Source organism: Berghia stephanieae, chromosome 6 (genome assembly GCF_034508935.2).
Source record: "Berghia stephanieae isolate SIO BIC M18660-M18661 chromosome 6, UCSD_Bste_1.3, whole genome shotgun sequence".
In the NCBI taxonomy this organism is placed as follows: Eukaryota; Metazoa; Mollusca; class Gastropoda; order Nudibranchia; family Aeolidiidae; genus Berghia; species Berghia stephanieae.
Window position 1 is genome coordinate 36996468 of NC_088365.1, and position 22667 is coordinate 37019134.

The following is a 22667-nucleotide window of genomic DNA, read 5'->3' on the forward strand; positions in this document are numbered from 1 at the left end:
ATGGTGGTGTACGAACGAATCGGCGGTCTCAAGAAGTGGGTGAGAGAGGGATCTAGTAATGACTTTGGGTTTGAAACGAATATTTTTGTGTTCGTGGATAGCTCACACGGTAGAGCCACGCTCTCACCTGCCAGGCGGAGTTGTCGTACCAATAAGGTCGCAGGTTCGAACCCCACCACCGCCGCGAAAAATTTTTATTCTCTGTCTTCTGGCACTTTTCTATTCACTTCATATCTTGTTGTTAAAAAATCGTCGTAGATTAAAAGATAAATGAAAAGTCATGAATCATATGTATAATCACATTTTAAAAACGTCTACACACTTTTTATCAAATGGGTGATGTGGGTGAAAACATAACCATCAATTACAACAAGCACAGAGCAACTCACTCATATAATGACCCTTTGTGAAGAGATTGAATTGGCAATAAAATCATTAAAAGACAGAAAAATTATTGGGTGTGACGGTATAACATTCAAAATGCTAAGAAAACATGAGGGAGATGGTAAACAGCAAGGAAATGAATAAATAACAACTGATTTTAATTATGCACATTTATGTAATGCATTTCCACGGTTTCCCAAGGCTTAATGCACTTCACAATTCTTACCTTATTCCACCGGAAGGCCTATAAAGAACCAAATTTACACTTCATACACTTTTGTATTAGTTCTATTACAACAAACATCTCTGTTTATGGTGAGGTACTTGTTTACACCTGAGTCAAGATGTGTAATGTGTGTAAAGTACCTTTTCCAGAGATTAAATTTTAGTGCCAGAATTTTACTATAATTATCCACCATTCAGTCACTGACCATGCTCAACATTGCTTAACTTTCTAACAAGACAAGACACCCTACTTATGAGCCACTGCTGTCGCAAAGGCATTTGAAATGAAATGATATTGAATGAAAGAATTATTTTAGCAATTCGTTTCAGTAATTAAGTGTTTTATCTTTCGTATTTGAAAGGGTAAAGAGTAAACTTCAAAGAAATATCTTACTAATAATTTTTATATGTTTTAATCATAGTATTTTATCTGGAGCTTTTAGCTGATATTGATATTGATTTTACATTTTTGGGCACGTTAAAGATTCCAATTCAGATCTGATTTGGATCCTGTATAAATTTAAATGATCATTTGTCTTTTTTTTAAAAAATTATTCCCTTTTGCAACGGAACCATTATATCCCGTTGCCTAAACATGCCCATGAAGGAATATAGATAATCCATCAAACAGGATGTCTGGTGTAAACAGGAATCACCCATGTTTTCCAAAGTGAGCAAATTGGGGGTTTATAATCTTGCCCAAGGAAAAATAACAAAGTGCCTGAAGCGGGGCTCAAACCCTAGACCTTCACAGGGCAATGCCTTGACCGCTCGGGCCACTTCACCCCCCCCCCCACCTCCATTTATCTTTACTTTTAATTTAATTCTAAAATATCAAACACAGAAGAAAGTTGTTGAGAATAACCACTTTAATTTTTACCAAATGCCAAGAGATACCGTGGTCGGATGAATAGTGAAAATAAATCTGATTGTCTATTCCAGTATGATACGGCAGACCACATCCCATCACCAAATCAAACTGGGCATTGTAGCCTGATCCAACTTTCATGGCACTTGTCATCAATGAGCGAGCCTCTCCATTCTTTTCAGGGGATGAGAACCTTTTTACATAAAAAAAACGAGAACAAGACAGGTAAAAACATCCATTTTGAAGTGACGTCGAACAACATAATTATATATCTATCTCCATGAGGACGATTCTTCCAACAATATATGGAAGGAAATCATTCAGCCACAACATCAAACAATGACATCAATTTTTTAAAACTACACCTTCATTGTTTAAACCTCAGTGAGATTGTTGCTTGCCTACATTACTGTTTATGACTTTATGTACATGGCGACATGTGACCTGTTTATTTACAAATGAATGAATATGCGGCATAGAATTAAATAAGAGTAAAGAATGGTGAAGGAAATTAGTAGGAATGACTATGATAAAGATGTGATGGGAACGATGATTTACTTTGTTGTCATGTATTCTGTTGTTGCTGTTCTTGTTATTATTGTAAAATCAATTTGATTTTGTGAAGGTGAAATTGTCAAGAAATAAGTAGATTTTCCTATCCACCAACAAACTGATAAGCTTCCATTATACATGGGTTCGAAAATAGGAATTCATTTGGGGTGTGTGTAGGAGGATGGGTGAAAGTTCAGTTTAATAGAGGATTTGTAATTCACAGCACAGACTACATCTATGCTTCATAAAATGGATTTCCATAAAATGTTCAATGATAAAAATAGTATTGCATTTACTCCCTGATAGTAACGTTTTAGGTGATCATTGAAAATTCAAAATGAAAGCCAGCGAAAAGAATAAAACTTTTGAAAATGAATTTTTCTGATGAAAGAAAGAGCATAAAAACAGAGAATAAGAACTAGATTAAATTCCCTTACACAGCGCTTCTCATCCGTTCACAAAAGCTGTCTATTAACTTTCCAAGGTTAGACGTCAATCTATCACCAAAATCTGGCATGTCCATCATTTCCAAAGCCAGACTGTTCAAATCGGTTTCCACCAAAATGACGTCATCAAGTGCCCATACATTTTTATCTTTCTCTCCTTTTTCTAACTGTCTCCATCGAAACTGACACATCTTTCCTTTAGAAGTGTCTTTAAGAGGTAAAGAATGAGACCTGAAAGGTAAAACATTCAAACAATAATGATTTATTTTACTGGTTGTTTTGATTTTCAAACACGGGATTTAATTTAATTACTTTCAGATCAACAAATCTCCGTCAAAATATATCTTCAATATACAGTAAAAAGTTTAATGGCTATACTATCCCAACATTTTTATATTATCAAAAGATGAAATACAATAAGAATCAAGATAAAGACAGGCTTGTCAATTCAGGAGGCAAAAATTTACTGAATTTTTAAGCAAATACATTGACCGACCCTTGTCTGAGCACTGAACTCCAGTAAAAAGAAATTATGTACTTACCTTTGACCGTGCACCAGGTGATTAGAAAATATACTGAGGGTTTATAACATATTCAATTGCGTAAATATGTGGAAAATTGGCTACCTTTAAAAAACGATTTGAAAATAAACAAATGGCCTTCAAAAGATAGATCACGAAAATAGTCAAATAAAGATAATAAATAAATAGATTAATAAAACAAAAATTATTTTTCAAATGAAACAATTTCTTGTACTTACACAGGTTGCCTATAGTTTTCATTTGAAAATGTTTCAAGACGAGACCACGCAATTCCTCCATTGCAAGAAGACTCCAGAATAATTGTTGGTGCATCAGAACTTTCCGGAGGGGGGCAATTTGATGTCACAGACTGACTTCCAATCCTCAGTGTAAATTTTATGGCACTGAAAATGATTGATTTATAACATTATAAAAACAATTTAAGCTTTACTAAAGCAATTCAAAAGACTTCAAATGACTATAAATGTTCAAGTTCAGTCGATAAATATATAGTTGTTTTTATTTTTAAATAAAGACATGAACAAAAAAAAAGTCATGAAAACATTGTCTCAAACTTTCTATTACCTTGCTGTATATACATTACTAACCTACGAATATAGGACCCCCAAAAAAATCATAACCATAATCATCATCATTGTCATAATCTTTATTTGTGTTTTTTTTTTAAGTTTTACAACGGATGGAGCTTAAGAGCACTCAAGAAAAATCCCAGTTCGCAAGGATGTAGAACTTACTGGCTCAGGCAGCAAATGTTTTCCCGTCCTAAGAGGGTGTCCATCCACTGCCATCATCATATCATATAATAAACAGATTAACATTGTTCAAAATTTCAGACACTTTAAGGGTAAAAGAAATGTTCAAAAGATTTTCATCCCAATTGATGACACTACTTATACAAAATCCTGAGATCATATTTTAAAATGATAATAAACTTGAATGGATTACCCGATTAGAGTTGTGTCAATTTCAACTGTGGTGATACTCCTCGCTCCATCGAGGTTAAAAACCAAGGACTTCCCTGAGGCCAGCACTCCACAATGATATCCAATCACTGCACCAACCACATCTAACATTGGAGAGCTTCCTACCGCATTTGCATCTTCAAATGATGCATGGAAATTCGATGGTGATGGCACAATGGGGATATCACAAGTGTCACCTTCAAATCCAAAATCGCAGCTTGCAAAGGATAAAAATGAATGGAATTGGATAAATTTAAAAAAATGATTTCGACCTATTAATATCTAACAACTTTAAAAATGTTTAAAACTTTGCAATATAAACCTTCTCGATACACGAGTCATATTTTAAAGGCTTCAGATAGAAATACAATGGGTAAAATAAAAACATAACAAATCCATTAATGTCTTTGCACAACAGGATTTGAAGAAGCAGACTCTCAACAACCAGAAGATAGAATTTGAATAACTTCCATTGTCACCAGTTATTGTCATCAATGTTACATTTAACATTAGTCTAAGCACCCCCCCCCCCCTCACCCCCCCCCCCACCCATTTGTAATAAAAGGTTTAATATTCATTCATTAATGTTTGTCCTGGATAATACAAGCAGCACCACAATTCTAAAGTTTGCCAACAATTGGACTACATGGAGAAATGTCTTGAACACTGAAAAAATCGAGTAAACCTCATCATTGTACTCAGCATTCTAAATATTCACAAGAAAAACTATGCAAAGGCCAAATGTAAAAAGGAGGTGGAGTGGAGTGCTAAACTTATTCAGTATTTGATGTTCCTTGAGATTTTTACTTTTCAATTCAGTTACAGTTACCTGTAAAAGCTGATTCGATTCTCGGACATCATACTAGTCATACTGATATTGAGTAATAAATCAAAATCCTTGTGACAAAAAAAGTCAAAACATTATTTCTAAAATTTACTGAATATTTTAAATCCAAATTGCAAGTGTTAAAGATTTTTGTTTGGCATGCAAGTCAAAGAAAAGTTTTTTAATCACTGTACAAGCTTTTAAAATTCGTATGGATATGGAATGTAGTAAAATCACCCAGAAATAAAATAGCAAACATTCATATATTCACTTCCGTTTGTACTAGTGGTCTGTGAAAAATTTAAACAGTGCAGGTCAAAAGATTTTACTTCAATAAAGACTAGAACATTAACAAAATGAAGATATATATATATATATATATATATATATATATATATATATATATAATATATATATATATATATATATATATATATATATATATAATCTACATATCAACACATCAGTTCTAGCTTTGCTGATTACAGTATACGATGTGATAATCTAACTGGATAAGTATTGACCCAGGCATAATCTAACTATCATAGCAAGAAATCAACTCTCCTTGCTGAGTCGATGTTGAGTTGTGAATTTGAGTAAACTCGAGTAGGCAATGTCATTAAGCATTAAGGAGTGAAGCTGAACAATCAATAAGCTATGAAAAGAGAGCGTGAGATCCCATTAAAGACTACTATACCATAATTGAACAGAATAGCCTTGTTGGCAATGATCTAATCAAGTGATGGGAGTAGATTGAGTCTATCATTTTTTTTGAAGTTCAACAGATGACAATCTATTGATTTGCACACACGACTGACATTGAGTTGATTGACAGCAACGTGTTGTCAATGATGACTGATAGACAAATCAGTTACTACGGGACAAAGCTCTATCAATTCATTGATTTGTCATGCATTGAGCAAAGTGAGTGGTAGACAGTATTGTATTTAAAAGATATGATATAATATGATAATACCATTAAGATTACTATACATAATTAAAAATACTTTGTGAATGATACTAATATATGTATATATATATATATATATATATATATATTATTTTATATATACATATATAAATATATATATATATATATATATTGATACTAATCAAATCCGTTAACCGACAATTCTAAATTTTACGGATAGCAATATATATTACAAATTCTAAATCAATATATTATATATATATATATATATAATATATATATATATATATATATATATATAATATATATATATATATATATATATATATATATATATATATATATATATATATATATATATATATATATTGATGGCTGAGATCAAAACTCCTGTAACCGACAATTTCTAAATTTTACAGGAGAGCCAAAAGACTACAGGAGTTCAACTGTAGCCATCGTTATGTTATAGCCTGACACTGAAATCCAAAAGGACTGGTAGTTTGACGTCATTATTTGGTTTTTGCACCGCATAGTGAGTTGTCATCAGTAGAGCTCATGGAAACAAGTCATTTCATTGGTTGAACTATTGAATTCAACTCACGATTTGTTTTCTTTTGTGGCAAAAAGACTGGCATTTTGATGTCATTTTTTGGTCAGTGTCAGGCCATAACTTTACAAAGGCCACGGTTCAACACTGAGTGTTTTGAGAAAAATATGGGGCAGGATTTTTATTATCGAAACTTATAAGAGTACAACTTTCATCTTTAGACAATGTGTATCGAACTTTCGATATCAAATTTAGTGTAGAAAATAATTTTTTATTTTTGGTTTATATAGGAGTTTTGATCTTAGCATACTATATATATATATATATATATATATATATATATATATATATATATATATATATATATATATATATATATCTTAGTCATCTAGATTTTTTTTAATTAAAAAAAAACACTTACTTGCAACCCTCCGCAGTGCATTGTCCATGACCATTACACCAATCCTTGCATTTTCCAACAAAAACTAGTGAAATGAGAAAAGAATTTGATGATAAACAAAACATTGAAATATATCCCTGCTGACCAGAAATGAACAGTCCAACCAAAATACAGCCATGTCTTTCCAATCCAAACGCCTCCATTACCAGAATTTTTTTAATGGATTACAGAGACATCCAGATAGTGGAATCAGTCTCTAAAGTGTACAAATAAAGAAATAAAAATCTCTCCCCCAGGCAAGCTGTCTGGATAATGGAGACATCCGGATTGTGGAGTTCCGGATTAGAGAGACGCAACTGTATGTGTATATACATATTATTATTATCAAAATACAATTTTAGTATAAATGATACCAAAGTTAAAAGAATCGTTCTTTATCTGCTTATAGTTCAGTGTCAATGAGTATTCAAGCAATTTAAATTGTTATTCGATTGAGGGGTACAAAATTTTTAAATCATTTTTTTTTAAAGTGTAAATTTTAAAAATTGAGTCATGCTTTATAACATGAAAGTATTACTTGTTGATCTACTTAGAATTGTAGGTATCCTATTTGCCCTTCCAACAAAACGACCTTAATTTTCATTCGATTAACTTTTATACTTACTTGAACATCCAAACCAGCGACCAGCTTAGCTCTAGCCTTTCAACCTTGTGCTATGACATAAAAGTTAGATCCCTTTTGTTAATAGATCAAGTCACTTATATAATAGACATTGGATACCAAGAACACCTAATAGTTTTAGACTTTTCAAAGGCATTCTCAAAGGCAGTCAAGCTTGCTTGGCATCAAACTCCACCATTACGGCATTTGAGGGAAAATTAATAGATGGATTAATTCTTTTCTACTGGGCAGAAAACAGTCGGTTATAGTGAATGGAAAAATCTCGACCTTTATTGATTTTGAATCAGGATCGTTAATCATGATAGTCTTCATGATCTGCCACTTGACCTGGGATGCAGCTCCAGACTATTTGCCAACGATACTGCTTGCCACATCAAATAACGTCCTCTTTAGACGTCCAGGAAGACCTAGACAGATTGGCTTTGTGGGAAAGTAAATGACCAATTTCCTTTAATCCAGGAACGTGCTGGGTTGTACCCATGAATGTCCAGACGCCAATTCGTTCAACAACCTAACTACTATCTCCATGGCCAAAAAGTTGAACCAGTCACCCACACAATATACTTGGAATGAAACTCAGTAGAGACATGAGATAGCACCAGCACATACAGAACATCACAAAGCCAATATAACCCTTGGCATCCTGAAAAGGATCATAAAAACAAACAAGAAAGCAACGAAATTAGCCGCATACAAAGCACTTGTAAGGTCACTCCTAATATACACAGGATTGGTTTGGGACCTGTACACAGGCGATAGGATCAACACTCTTAAAATATATAAATATGTGTTATCCACTAAATAAACAATAAATATGACACTAACTCAGACTCCATTATATTAGCACCATTAGATCACTTGGTTTGCCGACACTAGCCAGTTGCCGAAAACAATCCAGGCTGCCTGTTCTCCACAAAGATCATTGTGGACAACTTAAAATTTGAGCAAACAACAATCCACAACTGTCAACACTCAGGCATAGCACTTGTACCACCCATACCTTGACATATACAATCAACAGATCAGACATCAACAAATAGGTATCAACGCTTTTCCCCACAAAATACAAAGGATTAGAACAATCTCCCAGAAGATATAGTGACAGCACCAAGTCGTGAACAATTTCCTGGTTCTTCTGAGTGCATACAACTTGGCGCAATGCTTGTCAACACAAAGAAGAAGAAGACTGAGCAGTGTGTTGCTGATATTTGTATTTGGTGTGAGAAATGTACGTCTGAGGTCTCATTCAATAAGCTAAAGATGCATTCTTCAGAGCTTGACTTACTAGCAAGTGATATGAGATATGCCACAAATAGAAAATAATTATTTTTTTAAAACTTACCATCGTCTATAGCCCAAGCATTGTTTGAAAATCCATCTTGTATGACTCGAAATCTTACAAATGGAGCCTGGGCCACAAAAGGGATTGGAAGTGTCACACGTTTCCACCTGTATAAAGAAAAATCAGTATGTTTGCAGGTGTAAGATTCCACAATAATTTTACGTGCAAAATCAAAGAGCTGAATTATATTTTTAAATTGTCCATTCTAATGAAACTTCCTATGGGTCTATATTTTAGATACAAATTATTATTATTATTATTATTATTATTATTATTATTATTATTATTATTATTATTATTATTATCATTATTATTATTAAATATTATTATTATTATTATTATTATTATTATTATTATTATTATTTTTATTATTATTATTATTATTATTATTATATATTTATTTATAATAATAATAACAACAACAAAAAAAGACAATGACACACCCTTTCGTTTCTTTTCTGGAAAAGTCAGCTTTGAAGGAATTGTAAGCATTCTTCGTTGGGTAGAGAACATTCCATTTGTCTCCATGGTCTGAACTATATTCAAACCTTACTCTGCAACAACAATTGCAAGTAATAATTAAGCAAACAAATAAATAGATAAAGAAATAAACGAATAAATGAAGAAATAAATAATAAATATATATAATATATATAAATATATATATATATATATATATATAATATATATGTTTTTTTTTTTGGTTTTTAATGGTATTACGGCACTTGCAACACATTAAGGTCATATCAGCGCAAGTGAAAAGGAAGACCATGGGACAGTAAAAAAATTAAAGCACCCAAGAAAAGGTCAAACAAAGTTGAATTGATTCAAATAGGAAACAGATGTAGATTCCAAGAGCACACTATCGAAATACTTAGTTTGAGATCACCTAAAAGTCTCAGCCAGACACAAGCACAGGTCCCCACTAAGAGGGACACACTCAAATGTTTACAAATAATATGTAATACGTACACAAATCATAATATAGCCATAACAAAGCAATGATTTACAAGGAAAAAAAATCATCTCCCAAAATTAACTATACAATTGACTGTTTCCCTCTCGGCCAGGGTATCTGGCCAGGGCTAGGATAAAACCAAGTAATCTGATATTCCAAGACATAGACAGAAAGCATATATATATATATATATATATATATATATATATATATAATATATATATAATATATAATATATAATATATAAAATATATATATATATATGGCTGTATAGCATCCCCTTCACGGCCAGGAAGAGTTGTATCAGTAAGGTCATGGGTTCTAGCCCCCATCGCCGTGAAAATTTTATTTTCTATTGTCTTCTGCCACTTTTCTACGCACTACATTTTCTGTTATTATTTAAAATGTTCCCAATTTTTGTTGATGTTTTAAGCAGATGACTTTATCAAAAATCTTGTAGCTGTTTCTTAATTCATGTTTTAATCCCTCCATGTTCCCTTTTGAGTACATTAAATCATCCCGAAGTGGTTTGCGCTGTATTTTATGTCACATTCTACTGCTTTGTCTATTAGACCAGGGGATGTAGTTAATACGATGTTCTTTCCCCTTGTTGCTTCTGTAATGCTTTGACTTAAGTTGAATGCTTGGAGAAGTTCAATCATTTTCTCGTTGATATCTCTGATGTATTGGTGTTTTTGTTTTATTGTGAGTGTTTCGCAGTTGATGTCTGGCAGGTTAAAGTCCCGGCTAGTATGATATTTGGAGTACTAGGTATTTTTTGTTAAAGATGCATGTAATCAGTTTATTTTCTCAATTACAATGGTTGGCTGACGATAAAAGCAGCCGAAAAGAAAGTCTCCCTTTTTAAACTTACTTTTGACCAGATGATTTCACAGTCAGAATTGTCATCTCTTTCTGTGCTTATAATGTCACTTTTTGTAGCTATCAACACTCCACCTTCCGCGAGTTTATGATCTTTACGATAAGGTGGTGGATTTATATAATTCTCACTGAATGTGTAATTAATCTCGATGTCATCATTGAGGTGAGTTTCTTTGGCAAGTATGATGTCAGGATTGTGTGCTTCAATTAATCGTTCCAGTTGCAGTTTCTTTCTGCGGCTAATGAGACTCCAGCAATTGACATTCATTATTCTTATTTTCTCTCTATCACCTTTGTTGTTAATATTGAAATCAGATACTTTTGTGTGTTTTACATATGTATGTGTCTGGTGGAGGTTGTCTTTGTTTACTTTATTGTGCTGTGAGTAGTTGTTGCTGTTGGTTTATGAACTGTTACTCAGCAATGTGGAGTGACTGGGTAAGGGATAATGTGAACTGATGTCATTGCCAGCTGTTGGTAGTGTAATTACAGTTGTAGATGGACGTTTCTTGAGCTTGGTTTGTCTGAGTTTGGTTTTAGCGTTTGTATTGCTGTGTGTGTTAATGTTTACAAGAGTTGGTGAGGGTCGTATGAACTGTATTTAGGTTTTGGTTGTTGTCCTATTTTAACACTAATTTTCCTTTGTTTTCTTTTGCCACCACGACTGCCACGACAGAAATTGATCACAAAAAATAGAATTACCAAAATTGGCAAGCACAGTGAATAACATTATGACTATGAACGAATTTAAGTTTAAAATGTCTTGTGTTGGGATACCCATGATAAAAATGATGAATAAATATGAACGCACTTTTAAAATCCAATGAAAACTATTTAAACCTATGCACAATATGATAACAAATTAAATGATATAAATTTATGGAGGTAGAACTTGTAAATTAGATTTAAAATGATCACAGATATTGTAAACACAGCTGCCTGTAATGTGCACCACACACTACAATTCCTACAAGTGGTAAAAATGTTCTTATGCAAATGATTTTTAAAGCGTTTTTGAAGTGGAACCACAAACAATACAAGAAAGTAAATCGTGTAAAATAAAGATTAAAAGAAATAGGGAAAATATGGAAAGAAAGATGTAAGGAATGAATAGAGAAACAAGAACAAGAAAGAAAATACCGATCAAAAAGAAAAAAAAGAAAAGAAAGAATTAAATTACACTGAGTCATCAGCAGTCTTGGCTTGGCCATATTCTTGTTCACAATGGAGGTTGAGTGTGGCTTGTAACACTTTGTCCTTATCCTCCTTAGCCTTTGTAGGTAACAAGGGTAGAATAGCCAGGGTGTCAACAGTCCAGATGTCTCTAGCTATACCACCATGAGACTTCTGTAAAAGGCACAGTCTCAGCTGATTTTTGTAAGGAATGTCCTTTGCAACATCACTCTCGGCTAACGTGAAAGATACTAGACTTGGCTCCTGGATAGAGTGAACATAATGGATGTTGTAATGATGAATATGTTGGTGATGGAGCAAGTGGTGAATGGTTTATGTAACTATGTGTGACAGATAATGATATTAACAATGATGACTTCCAATGAGTTTTTGAGCCTTGTTAAGTTGGAAAATAAATATCCTCATAGAAAGTTTCAAGATTGTGGTATTTCCTTCCATGTTCGCACTTTGGAAAAAAACCCATTTCATATTGCTTTATTTTTTCTAAATATAAAATCAAAAGTAACCTTAAAGTCTTGAGGCTCTAAAACTTTCATTATAAATGTTTGTTCATGCTGGTCTTCAAGGTAAACCAAAACTGGGGAACTGTTTTCATCACTATGGCAGTAGTTTTGTCCTGAAAATACAAATTAAACAATTAATTAGATTTCATGACAGGGATCTCTGGTTCTTGGAATTTGCAAATTTAAAAAAAAAGCCTTAACAGCCTTAGCTAATACCTTATTTTTTCTACAGCACCATAAAAAGCTCGACACCGGTCAATGATATTGAAACAAAAACAAACTTTTTAAGAGTCCATGAAAATCTGATTAATTAAAACATCTTTTTATTGAAAACTTGAATCACTCTATGACAAGAGGTTTATTAATGTATATAATTAATATTGCTAGATTTTTTAAAGAAAGAGCAAAATCATTATCCATATTTTAATCAAAGACATAAAACTATGGCAAGTGACGAAGTGTAGAAGGATTAAAATCTACAATAGAAAACAGATTAATAGAGGTTAATGTGTACGACAATAAAGGTAGTTATCTAAGTGGAATTTTTTAAACACGTGAACTAACGTTGATTACTTGGCAATATATAGCAATATTTTCTAGTGCTCATAATACTTTTTGCTTAACTCCAATTGTGATTTCTCTGACTCTACCATCAAGTGGCCATTTTTATTTCTTTATAATCAATTGTCATAAAACATTTCTTGGTCCTCCAATACATTTATAAATGAATTCAAATTCACTTGGCAAACTTTTAATAATAACATTTTTTTAAAAATATTAATAAATATAATATGAATCATAAAATTTCATTTAAGTTGCAAAGAACAAGGTGCTGACAAATAAAAAGTTACCATATTGAAAGTAAAAGTAGATGGTATATGTCTCATCCAGCAGATATCTTTCTGTACATAGCTGCCTCCTTTTCCCACCATCTACTATAAAGTTTTCACCCTTGTGAATTGTTCCACAATCTGTACCTTGCCTGCCACCGGTGTGATTTAATCTGTATGATTAAAAAAAAACCCAACAGATTAGTAACACAGAAATTAATTTTAAAAATTGGAATTAGCGAAAAATGCTCAACAAAAAACGCCAAGTAATTAGTACCTTCCGTACTTTAAGGATAATTCAACTTCATAATATCTGAAACAACAAGCAGCGAACCATAATGTGATGATAACGACATTGTTGAAATATTATTGGAAAATCACTAAATTTATTTATATCTTATTATTTATTTGGCAAATTGGATTTTTGTAACACTAAGGCTTCGAAACCACTGGACCAATAGTCACCAAATTTTGCATGGTGTTCACAAATGACATGAAGATGGTTTGTGCGTATTATGAGATTAATTAGACATTGTGGTGATTTTATCAAAAAATCAAATTTGTTATGTCAAATCTCATCGAAAACAGACGATATCAACTTTAGCACGTTGGTTGTGTGTCAAACCAACGGTTAGCAGGTATGACAATGAAGTGCAAGTACTTGCATTGAATAAATACCAGTTAGTGGTTCCTCTCAATATTTTGAATAAGATCTTTTTCCTAAAATTTATATAAACCATTTTCCGCTCTTAACATTGGGAAAGTAAGATATCAAATGCAGAAAATATCTCTTCGTGCCTATTACATTACCTCCTTTCCTTTGTATCCCCATATGATCTGCCAACAACAGCACACCCCTCCATACCCCCTCCCTCCTCTCTCCCCTTATTCCTCCATCTCTCCCCCTCTACCCTCTCCCTTCTCTCTCACCTTCTGCCTCCTCTCCTCACACTCTTCCTGCCCCTCCTTTACTTTTCATGGCCTCCACACCATACCACATCGCAATGCACCCACACAAATACAGGAAATAAAGTCATATCCACTATATGATACTTTCAATGAATACTGCAGGTTGTCCCTCAAACAAGATCATGATATTGGTTGGCTGATGAGATGCACACAAGGCATTGAAACAGCTGTATCGGCTACACGTGAGTTCTATTTTACCCCCCCCCCTCTCTCTCTCTCTCTCTCTCTCTCTCTCTCTCTCTCTCTCTCTATATATATATATATATATATATATATATATATATACTTGTTGGATACAAATATGGTACGAATAGTGCTCGACATGTAGCAATGGAACGAATTATTATTTTAATATTTACCACAATGTCGGAGTCAGACTGACTCCAACATTGTGGTAAATATTAAAATTATATATATAATATATATATATATATATATATATATATATATATATATATATATATATATATATATATATATATATATTATATATATATATATATATGTGTGTGTCATATGTTTTTGTAATATTTTGTTGTTTTTAGGTTCCAGATATTATATTTCACTCAGTGTGGTAGAGTATCATTTGTGTATGTTTTTGAATGACGATTTGTGTAGATTATATCTGGTTATAAATAAGTATTCTGTGAGACTGATGTGTGTTTCTTGTTTTTGTGTGTCTGAGCGTGTAATTTTGGCTTGGTAAACAACGCTTTGTGTCGAACAATTGTCGTTTAATGGGCATGTTGTCTGGGTTTTGCAATTGCATTTTTTTTTCTGAAGATTGTTAAAAAAAATAATTCCCAGAAAAAAGGGCCACTGTTTCAATCATGCCCAAACGGTCTTCTTAAAAGGGCTTAAATCAACCAAAGGCCCATTGTAATATATATATATATATATATATATAATATTTGACTGGACAGCCTTCACAAATAAAAAAAACTAACCTGAAAACGTGGTAAACTGGATGAAGTATGGACCATACCATAGATTTGAGAGACGCCTCATTATTCCTTTGGTAGTGACCACTCAATTCCATTAACACCTTCCAAATACCCACCAAAAATATTTTTCCCCAGCACTGAGCCACGGTGGTTAAATGGTGAATATCAATTTTTTAAACCAACCTTATATCAATGCTATCAAATCCTTCAAAGAAAATAGCATCTTCTTTAATTTCAGCAACAGAAAGGTCGAGGTCATGGGTCACAGCAAAGGTCATTGACTGATTTCTGTGATCGAATACGAAGGCATTTCCATCAGAGTTACACTGAGACTGTAATGAAATAATTCAGGCCATTTTAAATATTCATTTATATTGTTTGTTTTTGGCCAGTTTAAATGAATGTCTGAACAAAACTAATTTTTGTTTTGTTTTGTATTGGTTTATACCGAGGCAATGAGTTATTATAATCTGCAACCAAGAGCTTTTAATTTCTTTTTTTTTTTTTTAAATTTAAATACAACAATACCTTATCATTAGGTTGTGAGAGTGCAAATGTGTTGTTATTTGTATTACTATAATAAATGGTTAGATCATATGAGACCAATACAAGAGATTAAAACCTGAAATTGTGTTTCAAGATTTTTGGGAGTAAAGTTCAATGCACAGATCATCAGATTTTCTCTCTTACTCAACGTTTAAAAAAGAGTATATTCTTTACATACTATTTATTATTAGTCTATTCCATCTTAATTGATAAAGTCAATCTCACTCTCTCTCCCTCAAGACTTAAGGTCTATATTCAGCTATGTGGTCTAGTGGTATGACACTCGCTTTCGGATCAGAAGGTCCTGGGTTCGAGCCTCGATCAGTGCATAGTTGAGTCCTTGGAGAAGGCTCTTTACTCACATTCTCTCACCATACTCAGGTGTAAAATGAATACCTGGCCATTAACAGCGTTGTCTTTATCCAGAAAAAATTTAATATCGTCTAACAGGCGTGATGTCCCGTCCTAAATGTTAAGTGTTGCTGTTGACCAGAGTCCCTTTGTAAAGCGCTTTGAGCATATTTAGTGGATATTGTGCTCTATAAAAGCTCTTATATATATATATATATATATATATATATATATATATATATATATATATATATACATATATTCAAATTTATTATTATTATCATCATCATCATCATCATCATTATTATTATTATTATTATATTATTATTATTATTATTATTATTATATTATGAGTATTATTATTATCATTATCATTATTATTATCATTATTATCATCATTATCTCCACTATTAATCTTGATGCACAATAAAATAAATGAATAAATATAGTAATACCAGAGAACATGCATAGAGAGAAACCTTTTTGGCGCTTATCATGTCCTCCCTCCAGATTTTCTACCGTTTGCCTGTGCCCGCAGTGTAACAACCTACGCTTTCTCTTTAGCCCCTCTCTCCCCACACTGAGCTGTCAGTGATGATGCTGATGTAAACAAAATAAAACAATCCATGTTGCACTTGCCGACCTTTTTTGCTTTCATTAACATTTTCTTAAAATCTAATAACAGAATTTTTAATTTGGATTACTTTTATAGTTTATTAGCATTGTTATTCCAATGGATTTTTATTGCTGTTATGTTCTTATTAGATCTATTAATCGAGTGTTGATCATGACATTTATAAAAAGTTAAATATTAATACATTTAGTCATGTATGTGGAAATAGACTTAATCTTGGTCTTGGTTTAAATGTTGACTTAGTTGAACGCTGGGAGGCCAGTCTATTGTTGAAATAAACAAGAGCAATGTCAATGTTTAATGATGTTCTGCCATGAATTATAAAAACAACTCACCTCACCTCAATCTCCTGACTATAATGGTCATAGAGGACACATGAGTACTGCCTCGCCAACCAGTCCTACCCTTCACTTAGACAGTGTTCAATCTTTGATGTTGTCCATCAAGCATTTTGATTGTCTTTCCCTTTTCCTGTCTCATTCTCAGGCTCCTTGCAAAATTGTTTTGGGAGGCTAATATGCCGGGTCACATGGAAAAACCATGACAACTTCCTTCTTTTGACAATAGCAAGCAAGGGCTCTTGAGGGCATGCCAAGTGTTCATATACATAGTCGTTGGTCTTATGGGCTTTCCATGAAATTCTAAGAAGTCTCCGCATGCACTTGCTTTTGAATGTCTGGATTCTTTTAGTTGTTTCTGCTGTCAAAATCATGATCGTGCATCCATATAGTAGGTTTGACAACACCAAGGACTTGTACAATTTTAGTTTTGTTGGAAAGGTGATTCATGTGTTCTTCCAGATCTTATCCATCTTTCTTAAGGTTTAGATGGCTACTGAAATTCTGCTTTTGACTTCTGAGTTGACCGACCATCAGATGTTAGTGTGGCACCTAGATCTAGGTATTTGAAGGATCTTACTTTTTTTAAAAAGTCTCATCATCCATTATTATATGAGCTGTCTTGTCCTTTGTGCTGTTAACTAGTGTCTTGCTCTCTCCTTTCCTGCTCTCCATTCCTTGCGCTTCTGCTGCCTTCATCAATCTGTTTGTGAGCTCATGCAGTTCTTCATTACTGCCTGCTAGGAGGTTGATGTCATCAGCGAATCAAAGGTTTATGATTGTTCTTCCTCCTATAGAGATGGTGGTATAAAAAATCTGTTAATCTGTTAATACATCATCATCACACCCTTGTCATTTTTCAGATTTCCTTAAAAGGGAGATTGGTGTAAAAAGTGGGTTATTAATACAAGAAGGGAATATTTGATGAAAAGGGCTGCAAGTCAATTGTACTCTGAAAACAATGTTTAGTCCACATCACCTTTTGAAGATTCTCAGTTCGCCACAGCAAAATTATTCCCAAAAAATGATACTTTATTTGAATGCTTTAACATTAAAAATATTTGCTTTTTATAGTTATTCTATCTATGGTTTTGCCGACAGGGAACCTAGAAAACGGAAATTAACTTAAATAACCTAACTCCTCTTCACTCTCACCATACACAGAAAACTATCAGGGCTGTGGCAGAGTGGACACGTCGGTAAATATGATAGTGGTTTCTCGGTGTATAAGTCCTCTGGTAATACTCATGTATTTTTGGCCATGATATACTTACCTTAACAAGAGCACCTGGGAAGAATATCCAATTACCTGGGTCAATGGGGTCAAAATTGTCCACCAGGGATTCAGGGGGATCGGCCGTATTGACGACTACAATATTGTCAATAGCCCAGCAGCCATGATAAATTGACTGAAATATGAAAGATATTATTGAATCTTATGGTTAAGATAAGTAATTCCGATTTTAGTAACAAATTCACTATTATTTTATTGGGAAAAAAGAGAAATTGCTTGGAACTTGGAGGAGAATTAGGAAAAATGGGTTGGTTGGTTAAAGATGGGATTCTCAGAAGAATTTTGTTAGCGCCCTATGTTCTGTGATGGACAAGAGGGTATGATGATGGTGTATATTCATGTTGCTAAAGTGAAGTTAGAAACTGACAATTTTATCTTTTATCTCTGGTTGTCCAGAGTTAAGTCAATCCAAACATCCTCACTTTTGTGATATAGTGTCACTTTACTTTATAAATGGTTTTTTAAAAGTTTTCATAAAATCATTGACAAATCATCAAAAATAAACAGATCGGTGCAATATTTTATTTGAGGGGTGCATAAAAAATGTGTAAATATGATTTGAGAAGCGAATAGATTAAACATTATTAATTTAATTAATTGACGTAAATTAATGTTAGCACATAAAAAATAGAGTTATCATATTCATGGCAACATCATTTATTATTGAATTTGTCTGATGTGACATGCAATTTAAAGGAGTATTGATTATTTCCTGGTCATTATTACATAATAAATTAAATAAATAATAAATTCCCTTTATTCATCCCCAAAGTGAAATTTGCCTTTAGGGTCCATTCCAAGGGAAGACTGGAATAACCCAGGCATCAGCTGCAGTGCAGCGCTGCAGAATTGAGCTAGGGCGAGCTGACTTGCTCAAGGCCACACAAGGCAGTCGAACTCGGTACTTTTTGGGTACGAAGCAAAGACCATGCCACTGCGCCAAAAGGCCCCTAAAGTTTTAGATACAATACTTGACCATTACACATTTTATTTGTGTTTGGCCTTGTTTTATGGACCCTAATCACTTGTCCCAATCCGGACACCCTGTGTTCCAATTGACACCTCATTGTGCCAATTAGGAAATCCGGTTGTGCCAATCCGGACCCCCCTGCTAATGCTAATATCTTATCTTATATTACCTAAATATCATCATTTATTTCAAGTGTGATCAGGACTAACTCACGTTAACAGCTGGTGGGTCATTTGGGCGAAAATCAAACATAGGATATGTAACATTTTTCTCATTGTCATTGGTATGCTTTGGAAAAATGGAATCTACAACAGATGCATCAATGGGCTCCTTTTCAGAAATATGAGTTACAGTTTCATAAGTTGCATTATTATCTTTGGATTCAAGAGCAGTTTCATTGTTGATATTTGAGCTAACAAAAAGGTTCTCTACTGTATCCTCATCCAATGTAGAATTGATTTGTACGTTAGTTGAGTTTGGTATTGATTTTGTTCCTTTTGACACTGTTGGAAAAGTAGAAATTGAATCATCATAATCTCTGGTGGAGACTTCATTAAAATTTGATATATTTTGAGTTGTAGTTGCTGTAGTAGTCGTTTGTACAGGAGTTGGGGGTGGTTTAAGTGGAGTTGGAAGAGGGAGTAACTGTGACAATTTCAGGCAAGTATTTTCTCGTTTGGCTGGTTCAGGTAAGCTCAAGATGTGAACTTCGGGTGTGTCATTCAATGGCGCCCTGAAAATAAAAGTGTCACTTCAAGAGAATGGGGTAAAAATCATAGCAAGTGTTCGTTAAATACTTTATAAAATAATGCTTGAGTTTGGTGGTTACTTGAATTACGCTAAACATTATTTTCATACACAACACCACGAAATCCCTAGGTCTCCATTATTCGTTGTATGGTCAATAATATTGATATCTTAATATTAATATTTTAAGTTTAAAAAACCCTCCAAGATTCAATAAATTGTATTTATATTTTTAGAAATTTAACAGCTCTTGTGATACATGCATGTCATATCAGCACTTACTGTAATTCAAATTTCTTAAATTTGGTTATGTTTTAATGATAATGACTTCGTTTTAAATTCATCTAATTCAATGGCAACAATGTCACTGATTCTTGAAATTATATGTTTTAATAATTAATACTATCATGCTGCATATTAAACTAATTGTTCAATGGCAATGCTAAATACGAAGCTGTTTTTCCAGCAATTTCATTGATTTTAATCGACATGAAAGTTCTCACGACAAAGTTATTTTATCAACAAGGTAAGCATATTCTTATGTTGAACTGTGTAAAAGATTCATTTGTAACTCAATGAATTGTGGGTGATTAAATAAAAATATCATTGTGTATTTAAGTTGTGTCATAAACAAACATTTTCTGATTAATATGAGTAAATACTCTTTCAGTCCCGGGACTGACTGAGCGCTCAGATGCCTGAGATCGGGGTTTTCTAGCCTAAATTCAAACATTTATTTTTTAAAAAGTTTTCAAGATATCACCTTCAACTTTTAAAAAATTGGTGTAACAATCAATACTAGTGTTAAATGGACGTGGAAAAACAAAAGATATGTGTAATATCAAAAACATGAGATCATTTTGAAAAGTGTCTCTAGAATGAAGAAAAAGTAAAAAATCGGGGGAAAAGATGAAACTGGGGTCTTATCGTAAAATGGTCATGAAGGCATGCATTTTAATATATAACATGTAAAAATAAAATAATAAAATATTATTGTTTTTATGTGTAGTAAAATATCGTAACTCTATACTATTTGGCAAGAGCATTGATCAGGATAATGCTTGGTTGTGAAAGTGAAACACTTGCAGAAAACAGACGTTTCGCCATCTTGAGAGTGAGAGTGTGTCGAAAATGACAAATGTTTACCCTCGCCACATTTGTTTGAATGAAACAATCTATTTATAAATCTCGTGGAAAACAATTGGTGGTCATTCATTCATGAATAATAAAATTATAGTCTGTTTCCAGAAAACACAGAACAGCAGTTTGAGCAGTATAGTCTGTTCCGAATATATTCATGTTCAGGGCTATTGTGTAGTAGCGGAAATCACTGACAAATCTGTGATCAGGGCTGATTGAGTTTGAGTTTATGTTATTAATGTTGAGAACTCTCACGATAATTTCAACACTATGGTTAAACAACGAATCAAGCCAATCAAGGTTATTGTAATATTTCCACGGCTAAATGTGAGAACTGTCTTTTGTAAAAAGTTTAGAAAATATTCAAAGAGTGCAAGCCTATTTATGATCTGATATTGAAACAAAAAGAGGGAGACATGATTTAATACAATTTTATTAAAAAGTTGTTGGCATATAATGTTCCATTTTCATAAAGAATGATTCATGTCAAAAGTAGTGCTAATGCAGATTAACAGCTTAGCAAAAGATGTGGTCTTGTGATGCAAAAACAGTTTATTTTGTAAATTGTTATATGGCATTTGGATGGATAAGGCAGTTTATAGAAAATACAATCTAACTTGTTATGGTCACAGTGTAATTTGAATAACTATTCAAACAGTTTACAGATATAATGTTTTTTAACTCTATTTTTATATTGTATGTCGCTGATACTTGTCCAGCACGGACGCAGACAGACATTTTACAAATGTTAATTTTTAACTCATCTCAAATCAAGAGTCAGGCAGACAAAAAGGTGGATAGCAGGGCAATCATTAACCAATAAGGAAATATGACCTGCCAAATAGTTCATTCTTCTTATAGCAAAAATGGTTTGGTACTGATTGCCAGTCAAGATCATCATGCTTCAATACATGATGCAACCCGCTAATCAATTTGTTAGACGAGGGTGGAATAATTTTACAAAATGGGTGTGATATCACACAATGTCTAATATAATGGTCAGTGACTGATATACTGATTGATTGCACATGTGTAATTTGATCCACAACAGAAAAATAAAAAGTTATGAAAATAGATTTAAAAGCTTTTTTTAAAAAGTAGTAAAGTTAATAAGGTATCTAGTCTCAATGTTTTTGTGTCGGAAAATCAACGGGAATATGGAGTCCAATTTGTAAGGGAGACAACCTTTATCATCAACGAAAGTGTCTGCCGTATACAAGGATCAGATACAATTTGACGCTACGAAAAAAAAAGTTTATCAAAATATTTTCTAACATTCATCCCACCAAATTCGAATTTCCAAATTCCCACGAAATTCCAATTTGTCTTCATTTGTGATATATCAGACATTCATCTTGCACCCAAAATTGTAAACATTAGTATGTCTTTTCTCTAAGGATAACTTGTAGATCCTTCGTGTAAAAAGGGCTAATTTGATTTAAATTCAAATTATCTAAGGATAGCAGCGATACATTTTATTTTTTATTTGACTGAGGAGGAATCTCACTTTATTCAACAGATTGGATTGTTTAAGTTGCAAGACTCTTTGTTCGTCAATATATGTGGCTTTTTTAGTGTCCAAATCTCCTGAGTACTTATTTTCAAATTTTTACTCATCATATTTTTGTAAATATAAAGAATACGCATTCTCCTGGTGATA

The 22667-nt window shown here is 33.0% G+C and overlaps 1 protein-coding gene across 1 annotated transcript in view; it reads right to left on the bottom strand.

Moving 5' to 3' along the window:
* The window catches only part of LOC144974979 (reelin-like), a 120605-nt gene that overhangs the window by 83247 nt on the left and 14691 nt on the right, over window positions 1-22667 (bottom strand). The window contains exons 9-21 of the mRNA XM_078918559.1: window positions 19334-19853; window positions 18131-18265; window positions 15171-15319; window positions 13096-13247; window positions 12248-12357; window positions 11728-11984; window positions 9151-9261; window positions 8708-8814; window positions 6705-6768; window positions 3963-4196; window positions 3236-3400; window positions 2467-2706; window positions 1490-1670 (exon numbers count right to left, since the gene is read on the bottom strand). Of these exons, the coding sequence (XP_078774685.1) occupies window positions 1490-1670; window positions 2467-2706; window positions 3236-3400; window positions 3963-4196; window positions 6705-6768; window positions 8708-8814; window positions 9151-9261; window positions 11728-11984; window positions 12248-12357; window positions 13096-13247; window positions 15171-15319; window positions 18131-18265; window positions 19334-19853 (2425 nt within the window). The remainder of the gene's footprint in view (window positions 1-1489; window positions 1671-2466; window positions 2707-3235; window positions 3401-3962; window positions 4197-6704; window positions 6769-8707; window positions 8815-9150; window positions 9262-11727; window positions 11985-12247; window positions 12358-13095; window positions 13248-15170; window positions 15320-18130; window positions 18266-19333; window positions 19854-22667) is intronic.